Here is a 26,961-nt window from a genome sequence, read left to right as displayed (position 1 = left end):
AGAAGCATAACTCTTCCAATCCACTGTACGTAACTTCAGTGTTACACAGAACAAGGTCTGAAATTTCACTTCCAGGCCACACATGAAAGCCAGATATCTCAAGAGATTGCTTGTGCACCTGTCCCAAAGTTGAGTCCCCTCAGTTTTCAACACTTTGGCACTTTTCAAACTCCTACCTGAAATTCCTGGCTGGATACTTGGGGTCAAAACTCTGGTTTGAACTTTTTTGTTTCACTATCCCCCCCTATGTCATAAGGAATTAATAGGCCTGTACTTTAAGGCAGGAGTCTCCATTTAATGTTTCTATGGCACTTGGGGATCTTCAGAAGCAAGGTGATATGTAAGTATCAACTATTGTTATTTAATGAGTTGAGGGAAAGAACCTCTTGTTTCAGAAAACGGGAAGGTTATATGTGTGTAAAACATAAAAACAGCCACTTGAAACTGTATTTGAAGGAGAATGCGAAAGAAAATTGTTATCTGTTGAGGGTTTATTTTCCTATTATTTCAAAAAATATAGCCTGATTAGAAAAGTTCAATTTAGGCATCTACCACACTCCAAAGCTTCTTTCTAGTATATTTTACCTACTGCTTCAACGTACAACCAGTATCACTTCATTGGATGATTCTGTTATCACTTTGAATGAATATTTGCACAAATTGCACTAGTTGGCTGTTATCAGATAATTCTTAAAAAAATCCTCTTCACAAGTTTTAGCTAGGACAACCTGAATTAAATGGTAAAGCTACCCATAGTAAACCTTTGCTACCTGTAGCACAATACTGTGGCTCCTTACTACCAGTTTTATACCCTGTTGGGGCTAAAATACTAGCTTTAATCTTTCACAATGAACTTAACTTTGCCTCCCAGCTTCACCATTCTCTCCACACAGTTTTGTTTCAAGTCTTGCCTTGTCTAAATATGCTGCAACTATAGCACATCTCTTCTTTTGTGACTTAATGTTGTAATTTGAAAGGAAAATGTAAGAGTAATTACTGATGTAATAAAACATGAACATACTGTAGATAACTATGGAATTTTAATTAGCAAATGTAGGTTCACAGAGTTTCCCCTGTCCTTTCAATGAGCTGTCATCCACTGCACATTTCGTTTTCATGAATTAAATATTTTGAACACTTTCTGTCAACTTTGTCTTCATATTTTACAAGCATAAACATAAAGCAAATTATGATGCTGATAAATAAGAGCTTGAAATGCAATCTTCTTGTAGAAATGTGTATGTCTAATACAGTCTCTCTTTTTATTGATTGCTCTGTGCAAAAATATGAAGGCGTAAATACTAGGAGAGTTGATTCATTTTAATTTCTTTGCACTTAGACATGGCCTCAGTCTAAAGAAGGATCTAACCAGACTCTGACAGTTAAAGATTAACAATCCTGCCATACCAACAGGCTTGACAAAAGAGCTTAACTTAATCCTTAAGGCAGTATGTCTTATGTGTATTACTGCATAGAAGAACAACTTTAATAAACACAGTGTAATGTAATTTTCAGCAGTTTTACTGATGTAAAGTACGGAATATGAAACAAACAAAAAAAAAGACAGACCTATTTGTTTTCTAAGGGAAAAAAAAGGAACTAGAAAAGTGACTATTTTTTTAAAGATTACTTTTATTTTGAATTTCAAAGTCTCAGTGCTTTGCACAGACTGGTACACAAAAAAGCAATTCCAATAAAAAAAAAGACAAGCAGATGCAACCTCATCACCCACAATCAAGCAGCAATGAGACTACAATTGCAGCTAAACTCGCTTACATACTGCTCTGTTATAGCTGGTTTTACCTCTGATCTCAGTCACAAGGTTTTCATGTACTTCCTGTGAGCGCTACACTCAATTTTAAAGTCTTGAGAACTTAAAAGAACTGTTGGTTCTGGGACTTAGCATGACATGGCTGAGATCACCTCTTGCAGTTCCATGTGGAATTAATCTTATTTTTTTATTTGCTATAGACTGTGAAAATTAAATATCATACCTGAAAGTCTAAATATTAGGACACTGTCATGTTAAAATGATTTTTTTCACATTATGCACTACAAATAGGATATGTCATCTTCATAACACACTGAAAAATATCCCTAGGAAGTGGCATAATTATAAAAAATAATTTCTGAGAAACTTTAATAAAGCTGATGAATCTTACCATCAATCAATTTATTCTATACATGTCTGCGAGCACTGGTATAAGGATAATGGCTCTGTCTGGTTTTAGCATAAACTCTGTTTCTACCATGCTGCTAACGCAGCGCTTTCACTGTATTCCATATCAATACAAAACCTCAAAGACAGGTTTTCAGGTTCCGTGAATTGTCTCAAATCTAGATTTGATCTGAAGATACATGCTATTACAGATTATATGTATATGTATATATAGGATATGTTGTTATTCCATCTTGACAGCAGTGAGAGCTCTGACGGAAAGACTGAGAGCCAGCTGCACCTTCTACTGAAGCCCAGGATGCTGCATGCTCAGCGTCTTTCCTGAGAGCAGAAACATGATCCCTACACTCACAAGTGGGTAACAAGCTGCTGAAAGTTTCAAATTAGCACAGCTGGGAGTGAAAGGTGATTCTAAAGCCTCATTTCATTTTCCAGGCCAAAATGTCCACAGGCATAATTAAAGATAACCTGAAAGCTGTTCTGTATTGCACAAATTGCTGCAAATCAAAAGGGATCACTGTGCTGGAAGAAATCAGACACATTAATACCAGAGATACCCTCCTGGCCCCGATATCCCTCCTCCACATCTACCAGCTGCACAAAGTACCTCATTTATGCCCTTAAACCATCAGGGATACACCAACACTACTCCTGAGAAAGAATATTCAGCATATCTATAACTAGGTTCATTGCTTCTTTGCACTGCTACAAAGACATAAAGCAGATACAGCAAAAGTGAAGAATTTAGCTCTAGTTTTGATTCTATTTGTAAAAAAACCAGAGCTTTTGGCTATTCATAAAAATTAAAAGAGAAATAAATTAAATCTATTAATATTATAATTACATATGGAAACAGTAACATTAACACTGAGCAGTCTTTTGTTACATAGTGAAGATATTACTAAATATCCTATCAGCAAAATTTCTTCATTGACCAAAATTAAGATACAGCCATCAACATTTCCAAAGAAACACACATGGTAAGAGTACCAGAAATCACAAATGAAAACACAAACATTGCAAATGAAAGAAAGCTACGTATACAGAAATAGCCATGTTGCAAGCAAAAAATCCCTTAACTTCATTTTCAAACATGACTTTCTAAAGTAAAGTATTTAAAATCTTTTATTTTATAAGTATGTGCCCAGAGAAAACAGCAGATTTTGTCATAAATGGTGACTTAAATGACTAAATCATGCTCTGCAAACTCCATTTAAGGTCTCATTTCAAACTTTGAAAACTTGATCCACAACATCATCTATCCTATTAGGCTGCTGTACAAAAGACAAATGACGAAAAATAGTCTTTTTTCTTAAGCGTACTAAACATGTGGCAATCTAACGACCAAAATTTAGGTAACAAGAATACTGTGAGGTATGTAAATAAGACTTCTGATGTTACACTGAGAAGTGTGCAATTGTACAATAAATCTGTAGATAGTTCTCCAGTTGTACTAGGCAGGAAATTCTTGGTGGTGTGGCAGAAGGCTCCTCTGAACCAGGGTTAGGAAACCATTAGGATATGGACCAGCAGGTTTTTGCAGGGAGATTCAAGCAAATACTGACCATGCTCTGCACAACGAACCATCAGCAAGCTCTGCCCATGCGTCGAGATTGCAGGACACAGAGCAGCTCTACGGTGTAAGCCACATAACCACACTAAATATACTGCTGAGTCCAAGATAATAAACCCTGCCTCTCAGTCAAGCTTATTAGTTCTGGCTTAGGAACATGCTAACTGCAGCTACTCAGCTGCCAGAGCAGAGCCGGTGCATCTCCAACCAGCTCAAAGGGAGGGCAGAGCATGCTCTCGTCTGCTGGCAAAATCCCATACAGACATATGCTTAGACATCATGTCAGCTGGCACTTGGCAAGAGGGGGAAACCCTTACTGAAGTGCTGGTTATTATGTATAGTCCCATTCATGTCCGAGGTAGTTCTCATGGATAATGTGAGCAATATTATAACAAACTGTCTCCGTCTTCGTAACACTCATGAATCACTGTTAAAAACAGAAAGAAATCTGGAGCAGTGTTACAAATAGAATACGTAAGCAGATGAACAAATGGAAATAGCGGTGACTTTGCCATAGGTTTTTAATTCATAAAATGTATTTTGGATAGTCATCAATGATACCAATAATGACCATTTTATGGAACATAAGTGTTAAGAAAGAAATTATCTAAATAAAACAGAAAGTGTTTTGTTATTTTTTTTTTTTTACAAAGAGAAGTTCACCTACAATTGTGCAGGCACAGGCAGATGAGCTGAGGAAGGACAGGCAGTATTAACTCTGCATCACTCCAGCAGCTGCAGTCAGACCACTGGCTGTATTTTGAGGTTTTATGTTCCTATTCTAGAGTCAAGCAATACGCTGAGATGTGTAAAACTAACCTTTTTACAGTAGCATTAGGAATAAAATAGACAGCAACAAAATTTAGGAGCACCTTTGTCATTATTGTAATCACCAAGCATGAAATTTCGCCAAGTGTTTGATTTAGCCAAGTGTCTGTCTGAAGGACAGACCCAAAGATGCCACTGAAAGACTGAGTGGAGCAGGGAAGAGACAGCACAGGTTGCACAACAGCACATACTCCTGGTGAGCTTCTGCGCTCTGCATGAAGACTGAGGATAAGGTTGGGAGGGCACTGCTTCCATGCATTTGGCCCAAAGCTTTCTCATAAGGACTATGGGCGTGTCTTGGAAATCATAATGTTTTCTAAGCATATCTTTGCTATGGCCAAATATACAATCTCTGCAAATACAAAGGTGTATATAGCTTGGATGGCTAAAGTCAAAGCATGGCTAGTATTTCAAATGCAGTTTCAGTCCCTGGCACTGCACTTGAGATTTGTCCAGAAACGGTCTGGGCGTGTCTGTGCCACCATTCCCCAGGCACCCCATGTAGCTTCAACCTATCCTGACCCTGAAAGCCACAGAAAGCACAGCGGAGAGCCAGTGCAGCTCCAGAAGAAATGTACCCGCTAAAGGTCAGGATTTCCTTGTTTGGATACAGTGTGACTATTCTGCTTTCAAATTCAAGCTAACCAACTTTTCTCCAAGTACACTAGGTAGATTTACTCACCCAGCCTCCACTAGCTCTGGGATCTCTGCATTACACTTTATTCGCCTGTAACCACATGCTATCTTCCTGTCAGTTGCCTCGATTATGTGCTTCCTCAGATGCTTACGTTTCGTACAAGTCACAAGGGTGAATTTTATTGGAACAGAATAAAAATATTTATTCACAGAGAACACAATGCAGGTGAGAAAGTTCAGAAGGAAATGAGCCTGAATTTAAATCATTTCACTATCTACAAAACATGGCCTGCTGTCTCTAACTGGGAGAAAAGGTTTTAACCTCATGCAGGCAAACTGGTAAGTAGCATCTACTTGGTGATGAATGCTGTCTCTAGAAGTCTATTTCTCAACGAGCCATTTCTTAAGCATAACAATATTCCTTTAACTTATCTCTGCATAAAGCTTGATACAGATGTACAGTTGCACAAACTTGCACTGTTGAATTTTTCTTTTCCTTGGAGATAACTCTTAGCCTGATGGTCTGCTGAGTGTTATTACATCTACTTTTATGACCTGCTATTGCTGAAGGCAAGATATATTCTAATTTAATACTGTCCAATGGTACAAAATTTAGAGAATATTTTGTTTCTGCAATATCATGCCAATACCTCAGGATGCTAATAACATACTAAAATCAAAATACAGTATTTGCTAAACAAAAATGGATATTCCAAATGTATTGACTCTGTACTGAGAAACATTTTCCTCCTCTTTTCCAGGTTATTTCTTGCTAAGCCATCCATTCTGTAATGGAAATTTTTCTGCAGTTGCAATGAATTCTTAAGATGTTATATTCGACGACAAAGCACACATTTATATATTCTTGTTCTATGTTACTTACAACAGTCCAGATTATCAAATTTCAATTAAGAAAACTTGATCTATGCTGCATGTATACCTTAGAAACCCATTACTGTTCCCTTTTCTTGGACAATGAACATTTTGCCCTAGTTCACTGTCATTGTGAAAAAATACGCTAGTAATCTATTACATATATTGATTTGCCCTCTCTGTATTTTAAAATAACCCAATCTTATTCTGAAGTTTCCTTGCAAGGTTCCAGTAAGAATCTAATATTTATTATTGCAGTTAATATACACCTTGTGCTTCTCTTACATTGTATGTCTCTCTCAATACAGTCCAGGCACTAACAGTATTACCAGATTTGCCTAACCTCATTCTCTACAGGAATGTGTGTTTCTCAGAGCCCCGCGCTGTCTTTCATATAACGCCATCAAGGGTCACCTCAGAGCTCCACTTCTACATTAGTGTTTTGCACTTCTGTTGCAAACAGAATCTCTGAAGGCAGACAGTTTCAGCTTTGACTTGTCCCCTCACTTTCTATGTGACTCTTCTTCTTAATTGTATTTGGCTACTTTCAGAATGACAATGGAGAACAATCAATAGCAGTTTCTGAACTGAAAATATTTGCTTTTCCAGCTGATAGCAAACTTCAGTCATCAACCTGGTCTTAAGACTTCAAGCTTTAACTACTGAAGCAAAAGAGTGATGACTAATGGCAACTGCTTAGGGATGAGGTGAAACATCATGATGCTTCATCTCACCTTCAAACTAGCTTTTGTGCTGTCACATCTGCTTATATCAGCATCAAATGACTGCTGATTTGATCATAATTGTCCTAATTAGAAGTTCAATTAATACACCGAGTTCTTCATATCAGTGCCACCTCAGCATCAAGGATGTGCATACGGAGCATTACTGAGCAATACAGGTTAAACTAATCAGGAAGGTCACTGGGAAAAGGAAACTACCCGCAGTCCATTGTTCTGAGGATATCACATAGTTAGGATGACACGCAGTATCCACTTATGACCCAGGGCAAGCAGAAAGGGAGAGCTTAAGGAACTCTCTATTGAGAGATATCCATCAGCTGTGAACAAAAATTACATTTCCTGTCATTGAATATCTCATTTACTTCAGCCTTGCTTCCACTAAGGATTAAAACCTTTCAAAAGAACACTTTGTCTTCACAGGACAATGAAAATAGCCTAAAATCCTCACAGTGCAAGACTGTGCGCAAAAAGCGCATAATATTGTAACTTTAAATGTTTATCAAATACAATATACTTCAGCACATGCTAGAAATATAAATGTGGTCATTGAAACTAATTATGAAAATTAAAAGAAAAAGAATTAAGGAGTTTTACATGAGATACAGGCAAATCTCACTAGCAGACAAAGTGTCACCAACTCCCTGCCTGGAAGCATTTTGCATACCCATCGAATGAAGAATTTTGCATGTTTGCAAAAGAAGACGGGGAATCAGACAAGGGAAACAGACAGCACCCACTTATTAAAGTATGATGCATAGGATATTCATTAAGCAGGAAAGAGCATATTTACTCACCTTTCACTTTTCACGATTCAGGATAAAGGCTATAATCCAGAATCAATCAAAAACAGAAGCGCAAAACAAATAAAAACATCTTCATGCATCTGCAATTTTTCTTCTATGAATAAAAAAAAAGAACTTTCTCTTAGTCACTTAGAAAAACAAGATAACATATTATGACCAATTTCATAGTATGAGATATTTCTGTGAGATGACTTTTTTAACATGTGAGAAAATGAAAACACAGTTCTGCATTAACTGTCTTGACTTAACCATTTACCTATCATTTATGTTTGCACTGAAAGCAGTCATCAAGATGTTGTGATACAGCCACTGAAATAATCTTTTTGCTTCAGTTTCTATGAAAGAATAAAGCTACATCTCAAAATGTCACAAATTACACGGGGCAAGATCTTCAATCTGGTATAAACTCCAATACTTTCTCTGTTTTCACTATAACGACAACAATTTACTCTCCTTTATCTTCTCGATAACCAGGAAATGATCAGAACACAGCTAATTTGTGGTTGGGTAGGTTTTTATGCATCACTTTACATGAATGAATGTAATAACACCGTGTATTAGATGCATACCAAACATCTTTCAATTTTCAGAGACACCTGAATATTTAATAGTACTTGTACTCTTTTTAGACAATTCTTTCAAGAAACAGGTCCTGACCTCTGCCAGGAGTCACCACCTATACTAGTTAGATTTTGTCTTTAGCAGCACTTCTTTTAGAAAGAATTAGGCAATAATGATAACTGTAAAATACTGCTTGCTTTTACTATCCTGATAGCTAACATCTGTGTTCTCTCTCAAGCAGACACTGGAGTCAGAATTCTATGAAACAATTGTCCAACTACAGAATATGGCTTTTTCATAAAATAAATGCCTAAACTGCACAGCTCACAGATACCTATACACAAGCATTTGAAAATATTTCAAGATATTCTAAGTAGGAACGGTGCCAGGCTAGCATTACTGGTTCTTTGCAGAGATGCCAAGCAACCTGGAAAACAGGAAAATGTACCATGATTTCCTATCATTGCTGTGCGTTACGTATCGCACACAAGGTATTATCATCTAACACACACAGAAGCTGCTAAAAATTTTAGACAAGGGTCATCAAAACGAATGACGTATTATGATTTGTTAGCCTGAAAAAGCACACTACTGCAGTAGCTCAAAAGCAAGAAAATATAAAGCACAAGATAGTCGTAATTCAGATGTTGGGTAAATCTGGTGAAACAATTGTCTCTGTGGATATTCAGTTACATTCTCCGACTGTCGTGGTCCTAATTTTTTTTTTTTACTGTCAACCGCATGAGGATTTTAATGAACCTACAGTAATCAAAATACACAAAAGCCAGGGAACCAACAAAAACACTGACCAAGGGGCTTTTTGGACTGACCCCTTGCCTAGGTCTCCAGCAGACAGAAGGGTTCCCCCAAGGTTATTCTAGAAGAAAGTCTCCCCCTTGTGGATCTCTCACATCTTAAAAGCTCCATCAAATACCTCAGTGCATATCAAAGTCTGCGCTCCTTCCTTTGTGGGTAAGAATTTCAGAGGCAAATGGGAACACGTGATGAAATTATGGTACATGCTTTACTTCAACTCCGTGGACTCGATCCCGCCTCAGACAGGACAAGTTGTTTTGTTGTAAGATACCTTACAATTCTGTGATAAATTCATTTGAAAGACACTAAAACCCTCAAAATAACTTAATTCCTTCCCATCTCCACCTAAGTTACTTATGAAGGTTGGTTTAGTGATCTCCCACAAACTATTCAGGTCAAAACCATCACTTCTTTAACTATTTACGTAAAAATTCAAATTCCAAGCTCTACCTACTCATTAAAAAGAATGTAAAACATGGCGAGATTCTCCCCTATTTTAAGTGCACAAAGTCTGCTACCCTGGAAAAAATAGTTTCAACCCACAACAACTTCTTCTGTCTCAGAGATTAAGGAGCTATAGCACTATTTGCAGAATGACTCTTTCTCAAACACTTAATTAACTACACTAATCTCCGATCTGCGTTAATTTAAAGGGATCACAAAGATTTTTTTTGCATATGGTAATTTACATTATCATAAATTAAGACATCATTGTGATCACTTAAATTATGCTGCTCTGAATGCTCTCTTAAGGTATTTAAACACGGTTCTAATAAATCATACATTTTGTCTGCAAGATTGATTGTGATACTTTTTTTTATTTTCTGAGAAACAAAATCCTTGATGGCTTGAAATATTATTCAATTACATACGTGACAAACTCATACTTTATTTGCAGTACCAACTGTTGAGTCAACATTCGGTAAAAAGCTTTTTAACTAACCAGAGACATGTTCTCACATTGATTTCAGAATAGCAATATAATGGTTAAATATTTACTCCTTGCAAGTTCTGGAACAGTGCTAGGTTTCTTACTTTCATTAACAGTCTCTTATTTGTATGCAGTAATTGCTTTAAAAATATTAGCATTGTAATTTCTTCCTAGCACTATGATAAATCAACAGAAAGTCTTATCCCCATGCCTCCCCACGGAAGAGCATAATTCTGCTTCCCCCAACACCAGCGACAAAGCCTCTTTAATTTCAGGATTACACTCACAGAATTCGGGAAAGATGTTAGTTTGACAGTCGGGGATTTTTGTCCCTTTTAACTGCAGAACAGATGTAATAGCAAAGCAGTGCTACAGTCTGCCAATGTGCCTCTGTAGCAAGCAACAGCTCCTCAAAGCAGAAGGGTAGCTGCTACTTCTCCACTTTGTTTCAGTCCTTGACCTCTCAATAGCAACTACCAGCAAACTATGTTTTCTGTTCCAAATGTGAGAGGTTTTAGGATACAAACATCCGGCTACCAGGAACAAAAAAAGATATCATTCACTCCTTTCAAACATACATCAACAATGACTCTCAACTGCTGTTGGTCTGGGACACGCAGAGGTGAAATGTCAAGAACCAACGTCTGAATCCACTGCATTTTTGAATTTTCTTGTTTTAAGAGTTCAGTTCAACAAAAACAAAGTTTGCACCACTAAACTGCAAAAGGCTTCTAAAGCTAAGAACATGGGTTCTGATGTCTGCTGCTCGATTCTGGAAAAAAACAAGCACTAAGAAACAAAACATCACAAATCTGACCAACTGACAAGAGACTCCTGCAACAAGGTTCTTCAACCCAGTAAAAAGAATATAATGTATTTTAGTTGTATTCTCAGAGACTGCCTGCTTATCTTGACAGGATGGATGCAGAACTACAATTCTTACCAAATATAAAATGAGGAAAATAATTGGTCATTACAATATTGCAAGCTATATTTTAAAATCACTGGTACTCTGCTACATACCTTGATTCTCTGGCAAATAGTCTCCACACACGATCACCTAGCACTACTAAATGAGCTGTATCGCTAGTTGTGAAATATCATGTATTACAAATGCGTATCATTATGTGGACAATTGTTAAATTTTATCCCTGAAGAGAAATGTCTATACTACCATACAACAGAGCTTTTGTATGTGTCAATAGTCATATTGTAACTATGGATTAATAATAACTTTAGTACTTATCATATCGCTTCTACATATATGCCCATCCTCTCTCTCATTAAATGATCAGAATGGGTACAACACCACAAACATGAATCTAAGTTTTCCTATTAAAGCAAACTATGGGATCCAGAAACAATGTCTTTCTAAAGTTAAGAACACGTTTCAGCTCCTAGAGCTGAACAACCTAGACATTTAGTCTGCTGCTAACTGTCATTCACGCATGAACACATACCATGGATGAATTCTGTATAATGGTCATTCAGCTTCAGGTCATTCAACCTGACAGATAATTCCAAGATTCTATATGGGAAATTAAAGAAGCTGTACTGTGAAAAATCTACCATCCACTATCATTTCACACTGTCACCAAAATAACATGTACCATTGCTGAAGTCATTCCCCCCTTACCATTCCAAGCCTGTTGTCCTCATACAGCAGGTACTTTTCAACTCCCTCCAGAGCTCTCTGTCTCTTCAAATCTCATGTCTTTCTCACAGCTACAGAATTTTAGCCTGCTCTCTTCTTGCAGCTCTTCTAACATCCTTATATCTCCCCGATCCCTTAATTTTCTCTCACTTTGGGCTGGACTTTCATGCTGCTTGCTATTCAAGCTGTCTTCTCTGCAGTCTCCAGTGTCCCACCCAAAACCCATGTTCTCTGAAAATTTTTCTCCATGTCTCAGTTCTTGCAGTCTCTCTCCCTATTTTCCTCATCACCAATCCTGCATCCCTCTTTTTCCCAACAATTAATGCCTGCAATCCTTTGCATTCTCCATTTTTCATTCTGCAGGAAACCTGTATATTCTAATTTTGTAAATCCATGTTAAACACATCGGTCTGTCAAAATACTAAACCAAATACACTACTAAAGAGTCAAATCTGAGCCCTTCTCCATCATCTCCTCTTGGCAATACAGTGTCCTCACTGCTCTGTATACCACAGTGGCACAGCTCTCTGCATGATCTCATGTGCATTAAAATAAGACAAAGCAAGCTGGGAACACAGCAGGGACTGCAAAATCTTCTTTTTGACCCCCAGAAGTTATGTGGAAAAGTTATTAAAGCTTCAGCAGATTATTACTGTGAGGCATGAGCTATGTGAAATGAAATTCAGAAATGGAGTATCTGTGGGTTTTGGGCCATAATGCAATATATTAAAAAGCCAGAGGATTAGCTTTCTCCAAAACACAGGGAAACACTAAAATTACCCTGGAAGATAGTAAACACAGAACAGTGATTTGAAGTACGTTCTATTAATGAGGGGTGTTTGGGAGTCAGAAGAAATCAATATAAGGGGTTACCAGTGTCAGAAGGCTATACATCCTAAAAACCTATGGATACTTTTTCGATGATTACTGCTTGCAAAAATTGTGTGCATATATATCTACACCTCATCACTACAGTCATGTTCAAGAAGAACAAAAGAATTAGAAGAGAATCACACAACAGGGAGCCACGTGCACAAACTTGCTTTTTCTATATGGACATTACATTTGAGAATTTCCAGGAGAACCACGTAAGAAAGCAAATAAAGCCTACAAGGGACCATCATGAGCTATTTTTCTGTGTTACAAGCCCTGCAGATAACTCTTGCGTAGAAAGTAAAGCCAGAAGGAACAATAAAAATCTCTGTATATCAAAGTCACTAATCTTCACACAGTATCTCTAAACTGAGCTCAGTAACCTGTTTGACAACATATCTTTCAGAAAGATGTCAGTCTGGATGTGAAAACATGAGAAAGTTAAGAATCCTCACTTCCTCTGCTTATTTTTTACAGTAAATTTTTCCTGCAAGAAGTGTGCATACTAAACATTATCTGGGGCTTTGGCAGAGTGGGGTCCTTGGAATTTCCAGGTAAATGCAACAAACTGAGGACTGCACAAAGAGGAATGTGCCCTGAGAAAATTACTGAAGCTCGAGTATCTCTTCAGCATGGATGTGCCACCTTGCTCACTTTATGTCATTAGGTCTGTCCTGTGAGATATTAAAGCTTAGTCTGCCTATCTCTGGTAAACGTACATTACAGTCTGGCAATCCAGCCTGGTAATTCCTGTGTGAAGGGGACGGATATCATTTTGTTCACCGTTAAAGAGGTGCCCCCAATTTCCAGAACGGAGACTACGGTTGACAACTTCTGCTTCCCAGGAGGAGGATGAAAAGGTCATTTGTGCATGAGATACAGCTCTCTTCAGTTTCCCAAGATTAAATGAGCTAAGAATAAACACCTACCTATTGACTTTCTCTTCCAGTAACTAAACTTTCTCCTTTAACCCTTCCTAACACCGTCATAAACACACGTGTAGTGTACCTCTAGCTAGCATCCGACATCAGAACAAAACACTTCACCCTCCAACATCTTCTGGGCAAGGAAAATCAACGCTCCACAAACGCCTACCCGCAGGCTAGACACCGGGTCCCGTTCATCCAGGCACTCAGGGCCAGGCACCGCGGCGGTGAAGCCAGCCCGGGCACCCATCCCGCGGCACGCAGGGAAGGACGAGAGTGCTGCGGATCGGGGGTGGGGTGCCCCCTCGGGAGGACGGGGCAGCGGGCCGGAGGCTCACCTTGTGCTCCAGGACGCTGATGTAGCCCTCCAGGAGGCCGGCCCCGACGGGCAGCGCCGGGCGCTGCTGGCCGCGTCCCGGCGGGCGGCTGGGCACCGCCGCCACCTGCTGCTGCTGCTGCTGCTGCTGCTGCCGCCGCCGCGGCTCCGCGCGGCCCCCGCCGCCGATGCCGCCGTACATGAGCAACAAGCTGGTGCACATGGTGGTGAGCGCCAAGCAGACGGCCAGCCCGTGGCGCTGCGGGGGGCAGAGAGAGCAGCGGCTCAGCGCCGCGGGGCAGCGGGTCCCCCCGCCGCGGGGCCCGGGGCGTGCACCGCTCCCCGCCGGCGCGCTCCCGGCGCCCGCAAGTTTCGCGTCGCCGGAGACCCGGCAAAAGTGCGAGGAGAGAACTGGGGAAGCCCCTCCTGGCCTCTCGCCGGGCCGTTCCCCTGCCTCCCTCCCTCCTGCTCCCCCCGCCCTGCTCCCTCGTCTCTTCTCCCCTCTGCGTGCCCGGTTCCCCCGCGCCTCTCATCCCCACGCAGCCGTCCCCCTTTGGGCACCCCATGCGTGCATTTTAACGAGTGTTGGGGATCGCAGCGCTCCCCCCCTGCGCAGCTACCTCCAGCCTCGTCCTTTAAGCCGATCGGCTTTCTACACGCTCCTTAAAACGCACACGCACACCAAAAAAAAAAAAAAAACAAAAAAACAAAACCCCCAAAAAACCCCACCCAAACCACAAACCACGAGCAACGCGAATAAAAGAAAGCAGGCGGAAAGTTGTTCGCCGCCGCTGCCGGGGTTTTGTTCGCCTTCGCGCGATCCCGACGAGCCGCGGGGATGCAGCCCGGGGAAGGCTGGAGCGTGTGCAGGGTGCCCGGGGCAGCCCCGCTCGGCGCCGCTCCTCTCCTCCCCGCCGCCGGAGCCGGGATGAGCAGTGCCAGCAAAGCACTTACCATCAGGGTCTTCATTTTGTGCGCCTCCCGGCCGCCAGTCCTCCCGCTCCCCGCTAGGCTCGGCATGGCGGGGAAGCCGCAGACATGGCTCGGCCAGGGAAGCGCCGCCGTGGCGGGGATTAGGGGGGAATTACACCCGGCCGGACCCTCGGAGCCTGCCAGAGCCGGGTCCTCGGCTGCCCCGCCTGCCTCCGCCTCCGCCTCCGCCTCCTCCCGCCGGCGCAGCGGCGGCTTCAGGGCAGGTGGAAGTTAACTTCGGCCCCCCCTCGGTCGCGCTGCTCCGCCGGCGAGCCCGCGCCTGGGCGGCGGGCAGCGGGCAGCGGGCCCGCGGCGGGGCGGGGCCGGGGGCTCCCCCCCTCGGCCCAGGCTTCTGTCCTGCTTGGAGCACCGGGGCACGACCTCACGTTACACGCTCTGTGGTTTTCCCTAGCGGAAAATTCCCCGTTCCCCCAGCTCTGGCTGGGTTTCCTGAAGCGGGCAGCGTTCGGGCAATACTTTAAATTCACGTTAGTAAAAAAAATTGAAGCCCTCAACTCCTTGTGCAGCGCTCACATCACCCTCTCCTGCCCAAGCCCTAAAAACCGTTTGACAGAAGCTTTCTTCGTTATTTTTTTTTAAAGTAAATCTTTCAGGCTTGCTCCCCTTGCCATCTTTTTTGGTTTCTGAAGACACTTTCCCACTCTCCTTTCATAAGCAGACTCCTAAAGTTTGGGGGTTTTTTATATCTTTTTTTTAGTGTATTAATGGTGTACAGTTCACTTGTAAAAACTTTATTAACAGACCTCAAATTACGTAGATTTCTTGCTCTGGGAATTCCACGTTTAATGCACCCCTTCAAAACAAGACATTTTAAGGTTGATTTCTTACGAAGTTATGAAACTGACAGCACAGAATTAAAAAAAAAATCTATCTCCTAATCATGAAGATATTTCTGTTGAAATTACTCATGGAAATAATAGTTCTAATACATGGCTTCACATCCAACCTATAGCTATATAACATTAAAGATTACATTAAGGAGAAAACGATCAGCAGGCTAACTCAACCATGGGCACAATAGCAGCTTTCTCAAGGCTGGAATTGTTATTGAAATTCATTTTTTATCTTTACTAATTCATTGGAGGACTAACAGTGAAACAAATGCCATCTCTAGCGTTGGCACAGCATGCCACATGTAGTGCCTGTTAAGAAAGTAGAAAGATACAAGAATGTATGGTACATCAGCGGACAGCACAGTAAACACGCTTTTTCATTTCAAAGAAGAATGCCATATTGCGCGCATGCCTGCTATCTGTTCAGTTTGGGGGTTTGGTTTCAATAGTACCAGTTGTTAAGACAAACGAAGCAACATAAGAAGAATCTTATCAGGTCTTGGTAATTCTTTATTACGTGGTTGCACTTGACACTCAAATTAGTGAAACAAAGGGCCAACTTGATGAATCACTGAAAGCAAATTATCTGTGGCTCTCCAAGGCTTCCTGCAAGAGACTACAAACGGCAGCTCATGCATTTTACAGTGCTGTTTCTCAACCATCAGCAAGCAGGTTGCTGGTGACTGACCTTTCTAAGTCTTTCTAATGTCTTTTGCCATGCCAAACCGAAGCATCATTTTTATGATTTAGGCTCATGGCTGTATGTTAGACATCTGTTACACAGTATGCCTGACCAAATTCATTAAACTTATGGGTTTTGGTAGAATAGGCTGATTTAAAAATCTACTGATAAAGGAGACAAACTAAATTTTCTAATTTAATGGTGAGCTTGACTTGAATAATGTCCAACTTTCTGCTTGTCAAATATCTAATTAGATTGCCATGACGGTCATAGACAGTATTCTTGGCAGTCAAATGCTCACTGAAACAAATACAGTAGTGTAATGTAAATCCTACGGAGGTTTTCATGTGTAAGCACGGGAACTTTAGAAATCATCTGGAAAACAGCCCAGCTATTTAATTTAATTTTAAATTCCTATGAATTAATAGTTCTAGCTATCTGAAGGTTTGTTTTTTGACACTATTGGAATCTACATACTTGTAGATATGCATCTGTATACCCAATAGCTAGACGTGCAAAGGGGAGAAGATCACAGGCTGAACTAATAACCATTTAAGCAACTTGGAAACAATACAGAGAACATCTTAAAGTCCGCCTGACTTCCTACTTCAACCAATTTATTTTCAGTATGCACGGGATACTGAACTGTCCATGCATTTCTATCACTCCTTAGAGGTAGGAGTAAAGAGAGATTAAAACATAGACAGCTGCTTTCCCTATCCCAGGAGAAAAGGTGGCAGAACTGTGGTTAGGTTTTTCAACAGAGTCTGACTGACGAGAGCTTTTCATCTGCATGGAAGGGGCTGGATAGTCCCCTCTTCCAATTTACACCCCCCACCCCCCCCATTTCACCTTTCCAGCAGCTACAGGCTGACAAAACAGTCACATGAAATAAAAATCCAATTGTGGCTGCTTCAGGAGGACCAAAGATGAAAATGACAATATAGAAATCCATGTAGAGTGAGAAATCCATGTAAGAAGTCATGATGCAGATAGAGAGAAACTTCTCAAAACTGACAATGGACTTGGAGCGACAGAGCTCTTTCACTGATACCTAAATAAAACCGCTCAAACAGCACCTTTCCCTGAGCTGTCTGGATGAATGAAATAACTATCTTTTTACAATGCATTTTAACCAAGGTTGTTTTTCAGATCTTTCTTTGTATAGATATAAAACACCCTTTCAAACTATGGTTGATTTCTCATGAAGTTCATATATAGACAACATGGCATCATCTACCGCTAAACATAATGAACAATTAGAAACATACTTTCCACATTACAGTTGGCCTGGAATGAGTACTCGAGTGGAGGAGCCTCTTACTCTTCATCTGTGCTAGTGCATCTCAGCAACTGGTAGCCAAAATATTCAGTGCAGGTTAGGATGAGGACAATGGTGAGTATTTCTGCTGATAACCCAGATGTTGTTTGCCAGGACATTTTCCCTGAGCACACTGGTTACTACCTGTGTGACTCAAGCAAACCCTGCTCTAGACCATAACCAGATGTAGGCTGTTGGTGTGTGCAGTCAGTATACAGAATGCCTGCAAACTGGAAGCTGCAGCTACTCTTCAGCCCTGTCCCCTCCTCAGAATGAAAGCCCAGACGAATGTTTAATTATTTTGTGACTCAGTGATGGCAGTGTGGCTCCTTTGCTGCAAAAAAGAGAATATTTTAGAGAACTGATTTAGATCTGTGCCCAGTTTTAAAGAGAGTAAGAAAATGAAGTTTTTGTTTATCTACTACCCTTCACAAAAGAGTGACAAGAAAAGGGATCTGGTGTGATATGAGTAGTTAAACTCTGGATGAGTTCTGCATGTTACTCTGCAGGAGTGCTGAAAGCACTTAAATACATTCCCATCACACCGTGTCTATGAAGATACTTTCAGAAAAATATTGGTGATAGAAGTGTGTAAAATAGATAGGAGAGGGGAGGTTAATTGTATCAGGACCATTTTGATATGCTTATGCCTTTGAAATGAAGAATCTGTCTTACTAAGATTCTATACGTGGCTAAGCATGAGAAAATATTTGTTAAAAATATAATCTAAAAGTGACTCCTATTTAAGTTGCATTATTTTGTTGTTTCTGTTACATTCTGTGGTCTGTGAAGCCTTGGATCTGTCTCCTGAAGAGTAAAATCATCGCTCCACTGAAATTAACTCCTGTACATCTTTTATCCCTCTTTGCTTGCTGGGGCAAAGAGCCCACTAGCAACTATAAAGCTCCCACTTCTAGCTCTGCAGCCTCAGGAGGTATGAGCTTAAACCATGATCACTAGCGTAGAACAGAATGTTGCTTGGCCTGGGCCTCTAGCCAGTGACATTTGGGAGGACGGCTGGGAGTGCCGTATTTCAGAGGGGAGGAGTAAGCATTTTTTGAGTGACTGGCTAGAAAAATGAGACTAAAGGTGATAAGAAGGTTGGAATATGATGAAAGTTTGTGTGGATTAATGGACAGAGGGGCAGTTAAAGGTATATAGGAAATTAAATACATCACACTGATATCACCTCCACGTGTTGTTTTATTATTTATGTACATATGAAATTTTAACCTCTTTTTCCTGAGAGAAAGGGCTGCATTTTTGCATCACAAACACAACCAAAGGAAGACATTCAGCAGCCAGCAAGGTAATGAGCTTACACTATAGATTTTTCAAACTGCCCAGTGATTCATGAAATGCCTTTCAAAACTGGAAATATGCATTGAGGATTGGTGAAAAAAGGTAGAAACAATATTACAGATCAGTCAATACTGTCTCTCCTTTATGAAAGCAGGCTGCCTTTAAACTTCTGACAGAAACAAACAGTGATAGATGCATAAAAAATAAAAAGATTGCATGGAAATAGAGGTGCAAATGAAAACAGAAGGGGAAAAATAGTCAGATAAGATCTGCTGAATCTGCTGGTTTTTCTTTTCTATTTCTTAGTTTTTTCCCCAATCTAGGAAGCATGACTAAAAGTATTGGATGTTTCAGAAATAATCTGTCTAGCTCAACTGAATGGACTCATCCGCTTTAAGACCATGTGTGAAACACCGTGCTTCATTCCAGTCACTTTTGGGGGGAGGAAAGTTAAACAAGGCACATACTGGAATACACAGCATACTCAAAATTCCACGTCTAAAGTCAGAAACTTTGAAGGTTAAGAAATTAGCACATGAGGCTGCAGATGGAGGGTACCCAGTACCACTTGTGGAAGCCAACAGGCATGACCAGCAACTATTCTTTGTGGCTTTTGGTTTTGCAGTCCACCACCAAAACAAAAGAAGGAAGACATACATAGTCTGTAAACAGAGCACAGATTTAACATATGGACTAAAGCAACTGAGGACATAATTACTACAATTTGGTAAGAGATTGGATTTGAATATTCTGGAGGTACCTTTGCTGTAATAGAAGAGATCTCAAGAGGATCCTGAATGGCTGAGCTTTCTGTGTATGTATGTCTGATCCTTTCCAGAGAAAAATGACACCCACAGGAAGTTAAATTATTAAATGGAACAGAATTTCTAAACTTTTTAAAAAATTACCAAGCAAATATTATACATGCCGCATTAGAACAAAAAAGGAAGCAAAGAAGGATAAGTGCTCATTATGGATTGGTTTGCAGTTCTTTATGTATTATTGGAGAGTCGATAGAAAACTCTCCTGCTATTACTAACACAAACACAAACGTCACTTATGATGACAGGCTGAACAACTATGGCAACAAGGGGATCCATTACCATCAAACTGAAAAGGCACAGTCATGGAATCAAGTGAAGTCCTTCAGTGGCCAAGTTATATATATCTTGTTTTGGTAATAGGTGCTGTTCTTATCTACAGGTTTACAGAAACCATCATTGCTATTCACATAGTATATCACTATATAAGCATATATGCAAATTCAGAGCAATAAATCAGTTACTGTACAGTGTGAGAATAGCTGCCAGTGACTCCTGTCATAGCTCAGCAATTTCATGCTCGTGTCCCATGTGCTTCTGAAATTATGTAGTGGCCGCCTTTCTTATGCATGAATTTCTTCCATTTACCCAGCATACTCCAGACATAGTTACCTAAATGCAGTCTTGGGGGTTTGAGCTTACTGCTGAGAGATCCTGAGTACTCTCGTGTCCCAGGGCTGTCAAAGGGAATTGAAGGAGGGTGTCTGCATTCAAGTGAACTGCCTGTTCAAGATAGTGTTGGTTGTAGCCATTTGCAAATTCAGGTGGGGATAGATTTCTACTAGGAGATATCACAGATTATGAGCCTAGGGCGCAGTCCTTTTAAACATATGGAAACAATGACCACGTTTATATAGCTTTCTTAGTTAATCACAATTGAACATGGATTCTGGATCACAAGACAGTATAGAATGACTCTAAAATAATTTCCTGTGTCCAAATCTTGTACTGCAAACTACCCTAGACAACTCTTCTACTGAGGATGAATAAGCATTGTAGGAATTAGCCTGAAACAGTGGGAGAGTATCTTCACTGCAATAGATAACTAACTGAATGCATCAAACCAGCTGCTAAAACAGATGGATGGTCTTCCTTTGCGATGTGCTGTGTCCTTGTTTAAACATTTCTGCCATATTATTGATATCTGTCACTCTTAAACAGATACAGAAAAACAGTCTTCTCTGTTTCATACAGGATAGATATGTTGGGTGTCTACCGGCATCCTTAAATCATGGATTAGAGCAAATCCATGGCTATATACACTCATTTTTCTTTCTTACACTTCAGGGCAGAGGACCAAGTTCAGCTCAGCTGCAGAGCTGGATCCAACATTTCCTGCAGCAGCTGTACCCTCCTTTCTTCAAACTGCTATTAATACATGTTATCAGATTCCCCAGCCTTTGTCACTGCCAGCTGCCTTATGCTTTTGATTCAAGTGACAGAACTTTAGAAAAACGTGACTTTTTCCAATCATGGTAAATATTTTATTCTACATGATGATTACATACCATTCTCTCCTATAAACTACAGTGCCAGGAACATACTGACTCGAGTTTTGGTGCAATACTTTTACTGCCTTCAGATTATTTCCCTGTTGGGTGTTGCATTTGGCCTTTTGTTTTGCTGAAATTCTCCGGAGACCAAAACATTCTGATCAAACACTCACATTTATCTAATTGCTTTATTTTTCCTTTTTATCTATGAAATATTTCAGTTTAGAAGAGATTATTTTGATGTCTTCTTTGACTATGATAGTTTTTGTTTGTATGGTGAGTATCTAATTTTATTTGTTACCTAAAGCCCTCAAATTCTGTAAGGCTTGTACAGTTTTTCTTGTGATCAGTACTTGAAACGTGAAGCTAAGCTCTGTAGGGCATGTGCTGTTTCTGTCCCGAGTTCAAATAAATGAGGCCTTAGGCCATTTACTATTTAGACCATAAATTCAGATGTCAAAGGAACAGGTGGTAACGTGACACAAGCTGTTCTTGCTCATTGTATCAGTTTCCTCTGCTCAGTTTCATCTCTGTCACAATCTCAAATCACTCTCCAACAATGCTTACTCCATTTTGGTGGGTTCAGTTTCTGTGCATTGATAAATGAGAGCTTTTCTGCTTCTAAGCAATATCAGTCTGGAAAATGTGGAGCTTGAAATTCGAAAGCGTGTCTATACTGGCACATTAACTCAGGCAAAGAACCACATTGCTGTGACTAAAGCCTTCTGGGATAAGGCTGGCTCACATTGCCCAGCTTGGAGCCTGTGTAGAGGAGCTCAGGTCCATCTGCACATCAGCTCCAACTCACTAGCAGTCTGCTACGTTGAAGCACTGTGGGTGGTAGTTCAAAAACTTGCGAACAGTAAAGACGAACAAAAGCTTACCAGAAAAATTAAAACAATGGGCATGATGCATGAGTATAAAAGAATATAATAGTTGCTCAATGTTCGCTCAGTCACTGATTTTGGAGATTTTTTTTTTGTGTTGAATTCAATATCTTACTGGTGAGAAAGTGTGGACAGTGTTGCAGTTTCTTCCCAAGTGAAGAGAGAAGGAATTCTCTGCCAGTCTTGTTTATGTAGCTGGCTCTATCATTTCAATCAAAGCAACTACTGACTCTGTCAATTTCTTCAGGATCCTCAAAAAATTTTATCCTAAGTACTATTCATCTTCAAGTGTTGTCTGCACACTTAACTAGTCCTCAGAAAATCCATGTGGCTTCATCCCCATTTATGAAAATAGTGGTGTAGTGAAGGTAAGGAATGCTGCTAACTTCACTCCAGCTGTCACCTTATAGCTATGAATATTTAGTATCACAGAATCACAGAATCACAGAATAGTAGGGGTTGGAAGGGACCTCTGTGGGTCATCTAGTCCAACCCCCCCGCCGAAGCAGGGTCACCTACAGCAGGCTGCACAGGACCTTGTCCAGGCGGGTCTTGAATATCTCCAGAGAAGGAGACTCCACAACCTCCCTGGGCAGCCTGTTCCAGTGCTCCGTCACCCTCAGAGGGAAGAAGTTCCTCCTCATGTTCAGACGGAACTTCCTGTGCCTCAGTTTGTGCCCATTGCCCCTTGTCCTGTCACTGGGCACCACTGAAAAGAGCTTGGCCCCATCCTCCTGACACCCACCCTTCAGATATTTGTAGGCATTTATAAGGTCCCCTCGCAGCCTTCTCTTCTTCAGGCTGAACAAGCCCAGTTCCCTCAACCTCTCCTCGTAGGGGAGATGCTCCAGTCCCCTCACCATCCTTGTAGCCCTCCGCTGGACTCTCTCCAGTAGCTCTTCATCCTTCTTGAACTGGGGAGCCCAGAACTGGACACAGTACTCCAGATGAGGCCTCACCAGGGCAGTGTAGAGGGGAAGGAGAACCTCCCTTGTCCTGCTGGCCACACTCTTCTTGATGCACCCCAGGATCCCATTGGCCTTCTTGGCAGCCAGGGCACACTGCTGGCTCATAGTTAACCTGTCGTCCACCAGGACACCCAGGTCCCTCTCCGCAGAGCTGCTCTCCAGCAGGTCCACCCCAAGCCTGTACTGGTGCATGAGGTTGTTCCTCCCCAGGTGCAGGACCCTGCACTTGCCCTTGTTGAACCTCATCAGGTTCCTCTCTGTCCAACTCTCCAGCCTATCCAGGTCACGCTGAATGGCAGCACAGCCTTCTGGTGTATCTACCACACCTCCCAGTTTGGTGTCGTCAGCAAACTTGCTGAGGGTACATTCTAACTCTTCATCCAGGTCGTTGATGAAGAAGTTAAACAAGACTGGGCCCAGTACTGACCCAAATAGTAATTTAGGTATTGAAGCCCACAAAGCCTAAAATTGAGTCTTGAAAGTTAGAAGTGTCTTTTGGAAATTGGAAACTTTTCTTGACTTCTCAAAATCAAGAGTTCTTATTTCCCAGCATCACTTGGAAATTCCTGCAACAGCAAAATCTCCCATCTCAGTTTAAAAAGTCTCAAACAGTATTGGGTGGAAAGTGACCTAACAAAAATGCTGGCTTGGAACATTACTTGACATTCTGATTCTACACATTTCTAGCTACTGTAAGTTATGAAACCTCATAGTCTCTCCTGAATTTACATCAGCTGTTGTCAAAAACTGATGAGACACATTGGAGACTAATGGGTCATTGGAAAAAATAAAATGTGTTGTTTTCACTCTTCCCCAAAAGGCAAAGATGGACTATGCACAGGCTCATTTAATGAGAAACTGGTCTACCCTCTATTACCATATGTGTTATACATATGGTCCAGCTCTGGTTCTCGGTTTCCTCTTCTCCGCTTCTGCAGGGGCTTTGCTCAGACCTTTCTGCTTTTCGTCACCTCTCCAGCCAGCAAGGCACAAGGATCTACAAAAAGCTATGCAGAGCTGAACCAGAAATGACCAGAAGCCTATCATCACTGCAATAGTTTCCAATTACCCTGTACTGATTGTCCTAACACATTACAACTGCAACTAACACCTGACACAAACCTTTCTCAAATCCCCCCTCCCTCATCTTCAACTAGAAGCACCTGCACTCATTTCCTTCCTTCCTTCCTTCCATCCGTCCGTCCGTCCGTCCTTCTTTCTCTCTCTTTTTTTCATTTTTCTGTTCCTTCTCCAGTCATTAAGTAGCTGGACTGGGTCTGCCCTGCCTAGTCTTTTCTACCACCTACTCTGTTATCTACTTACTTACCGAATCCATGCAGAGCTCCATGATGTAACTGGGTAGTGATGGGTCTGCTTGGCAAGCCACTTTTCAACAGAGTGATTGCTAGTCGAGTTACTTATCTGTAGCTATATTATTACAGCATGTCTTTGTGATTAATTAGAAATGCAGTGCTGTAAGTTTTAGTTTCACAATCTAGGTATTATTAACTAGCATGCAGAAGAAAGAGTGCCCTATTCACAGCTTTACATATTTAATGGTGAGAGAGGAAGGGGAAGGGATTAGAGTGGGGCAGAAAGAGTATATGCAGCAGATATGGATATAGTACAGGGTGGAAGCACTTTGAGGGGTATGTCATGGATAAACAAGGTCTCAGACATCGTCACAGGCAGTCAAGAAGTCAAAAGAGATATTAAGAAAGGTATTAAGTCTGGTCTGCGCAGTTTCACTCACACAAACAGAAAAGAAAGCTTTGGGGCCTAAAGGCTGCCCTGGGCAGCTGACATTTCAAGCCATCTAATTAGGATTTAGCAAAGGATATAGAAGACAGTACACAGAGAAAGCATGGTATGCAATGGCTGCTCTGTGACCATATCAAATATAGTGGAAATATAATTTCCAAATCTTAATAAAGAGCTGGTGTAAAGGAAAGTAACATCTCTGCCTCACCCTGCTTGCAGCTCAAGATCCACAAAGAGGGAGACAATGTATTCAAATCTGGATGATTAAAGTATATTCCTAAACCCAAACCTAAATATTTCTGTATAAGGGTGTTACGTCTCAGCATGCCATGCTGTCCTGAAAATACAGCTCTAGATCCAAGATGGATCTTCGTCTTCTCTTTTGTCTCATCCAAAGCTGCTTAGTCTTTGTGTACGTGTGGGCTGGCCTGTCACTCTTCTAGTCTGTTGCTATTGAATTGTTCATAAATATTGTAATCATTAGACAAGGTTAGCCTTCACATTTCAAAAAGGGAACATCTTTTTTTTGCAAGCTGCTGTTGGCTGGTTTTAATACTAGATTATGCAAACCAGGTGCTGATCAGCAGATACTTCGCAGACTGTAGGGTGCTCATTGTGGCAACATTGAAACAGACTAAAACATGCAGGAATATGGGTTACATAGATACATTTTATTCCTAAATGCAGGTATTAACAAATTGCCAAAGTTATTGGCCAATTGACTCAAAGTATAAGCATTAAAATAATTCACGCTGAACAATGTGTGGTTTTATTTCATGTTTAGTACAGTAGGCTCACCTGCACGAATTTGCTGTGCTTATTTAATATCTCTTTAAGATGAAAAATGATGCCAGTCCTGTGGTAATAGCATCTTTTGACGCTGAGGAAGCATTTCACTGGATTGAATGGCAGTTTCTCTTTACTATGATGGAAATTTAAAAATTTGCTATAAATGTATTGCATCAGTTACACTGTTCTGAGCAAGGATGCATACTAATGTCACAATACTATCTCAATTTTGACTTTCAACAGAGACCAGTCAAGGGTGCCCACTTTCAGTGCTATTTTTGCTAATGGAAGCAAACCAATGTGTAAAAGACTAGGGAGTTTGGGTGGAGACTCTGAAATAGAATGAGTTAGAGCTGAGAACTTGTATTTGCAGAACTTCGCTTAAAATAGTGTCCCATTTTGTTGTACATTAGTAAGCCTTTGTAGACTCTAAAACAGATTCCTCAGGGAGCTACAGTTCCTAAACAACTTCCCAGATATGCAGTGGATTAGGATTCAGCCATAGATTTTGAAGCTGAAGTGATGATAGCTGTGGAACCACTGTGAGCCTCTTGCACTCATTAAACTGAAAACTCACAAGGCTGAGGACCTTCACAGTGGCCTGCATGGGGTACAGTGGGGCTTCAAATGCTTTACTCGAAGCTTGGATTTTCACATGATTTATGAAGGAAGAATTCTTTAGCAGCATTATATTGCTGTGATCACTAGGGTGATGTAAGGAAGAAGTGTCTCCTCCCCTTTCAATAAAGCATATCACCATGAAGAAAATGGGAAAATCCTTATGAAATCTCAAAAGGCTATACAATTTCTTCATTACTTTTCCTCAGTGTTCTGAAAGAGTCAGACAGAAGTATGCCAGCAATATTAGAATGAATAAGCTTTTGCCTCTATAAACAGAAAGTAAGCACCTTCAGCCAAACCAGGCATCATGTGAGCAACTGTGGCACAAGCTCTTCCTCCATTTCCTAGCTTCTTGCTTCCCCCATGTTAAATGTCAGAGCCCCCTTCTGTAATATTGTAGACTTGCCTTGTACTGCTTTCCCGCATTATGTTCACATTAATAATGCTGAGAGAACATCCTCCCACACTGGTTCTCTCCAGTACACATTAACCCTTACTTGAGTCTTTCCCATCCCTAGTTTCTGGTACTGTTCTCTCCTGCACCAGATGAGCTTGGAACTTCTTGCAGATAAGTTATTGGTAAAGATCCTTCCCCTGCCTGCTCTCTTACAGCTGTAACCTCCACACAGGTCTCAATGCTACAGATTTGGGAAGCTAGAATTAGTCCCTATGGCAACAAAAAAATCAGCAAAATACAGGTGAAATGTTGAGAGGTATCTGATGAAACTAACTAAACAGCTGGTTCCAATTTATCACAGGATTCTGCAATTAAGTGTAA

The 26,961-nt window shown here is 40.9% G+C and overlaps 1 protein-coding gene across 1 annotated transcript in view; it reads right to left on the bottom strand.

The window, feature by feature from the left end:
- Positions 1 to 14,967, bottom strand: part of ST6GALNAC5 (ST6 N-acetylgalactosaminide alpha-2,6-sialyltransferase 5) — a 73,148-nt gene extending 58,181 nt beyond the window's left edge. Inside the window, exons 1-2 of the mRNA XM_075424727.1 lie at positions 14,667 to 14,967; positions 13,735 to 13,971 (exon numbers count right to left, since the gene is read on the bottom strand). Coding sequence (XP_075280842.1) covers positions 13,735 to 13,971; positions 14,667 to 14,732 — 303 coding nt within the window. The 5' untranslated portion in view covers positions 14,733 to 14,967. The remainder of the gene's footprint in view (positions 1 to 13,734; positions 13,972 to 14,666) is intronic.
- Positions 14,968 to 26,961: the final 11,994 nt, after the last annotated feature.

The sequence above is a fragment of the Opisthocomus hoazin genome, chromosome 6 (assembly GCF_030867145.1).
Source record: "Opisthocomus hoazin isolate bOpiHoa1 chromosome 6, bOpiHoa1.hap1, whole genome shotgun sequence".
Lineage (NCBI taxonomy): Eukaryota > Metazoa > Chordata > Aves > Opisthocomiformes > Opisthocomidae > Opisthocomus > Opisthocomus hoazin.
This window is presented reverse-complemented; position numbering and strand designations above follow the sequence as displayed.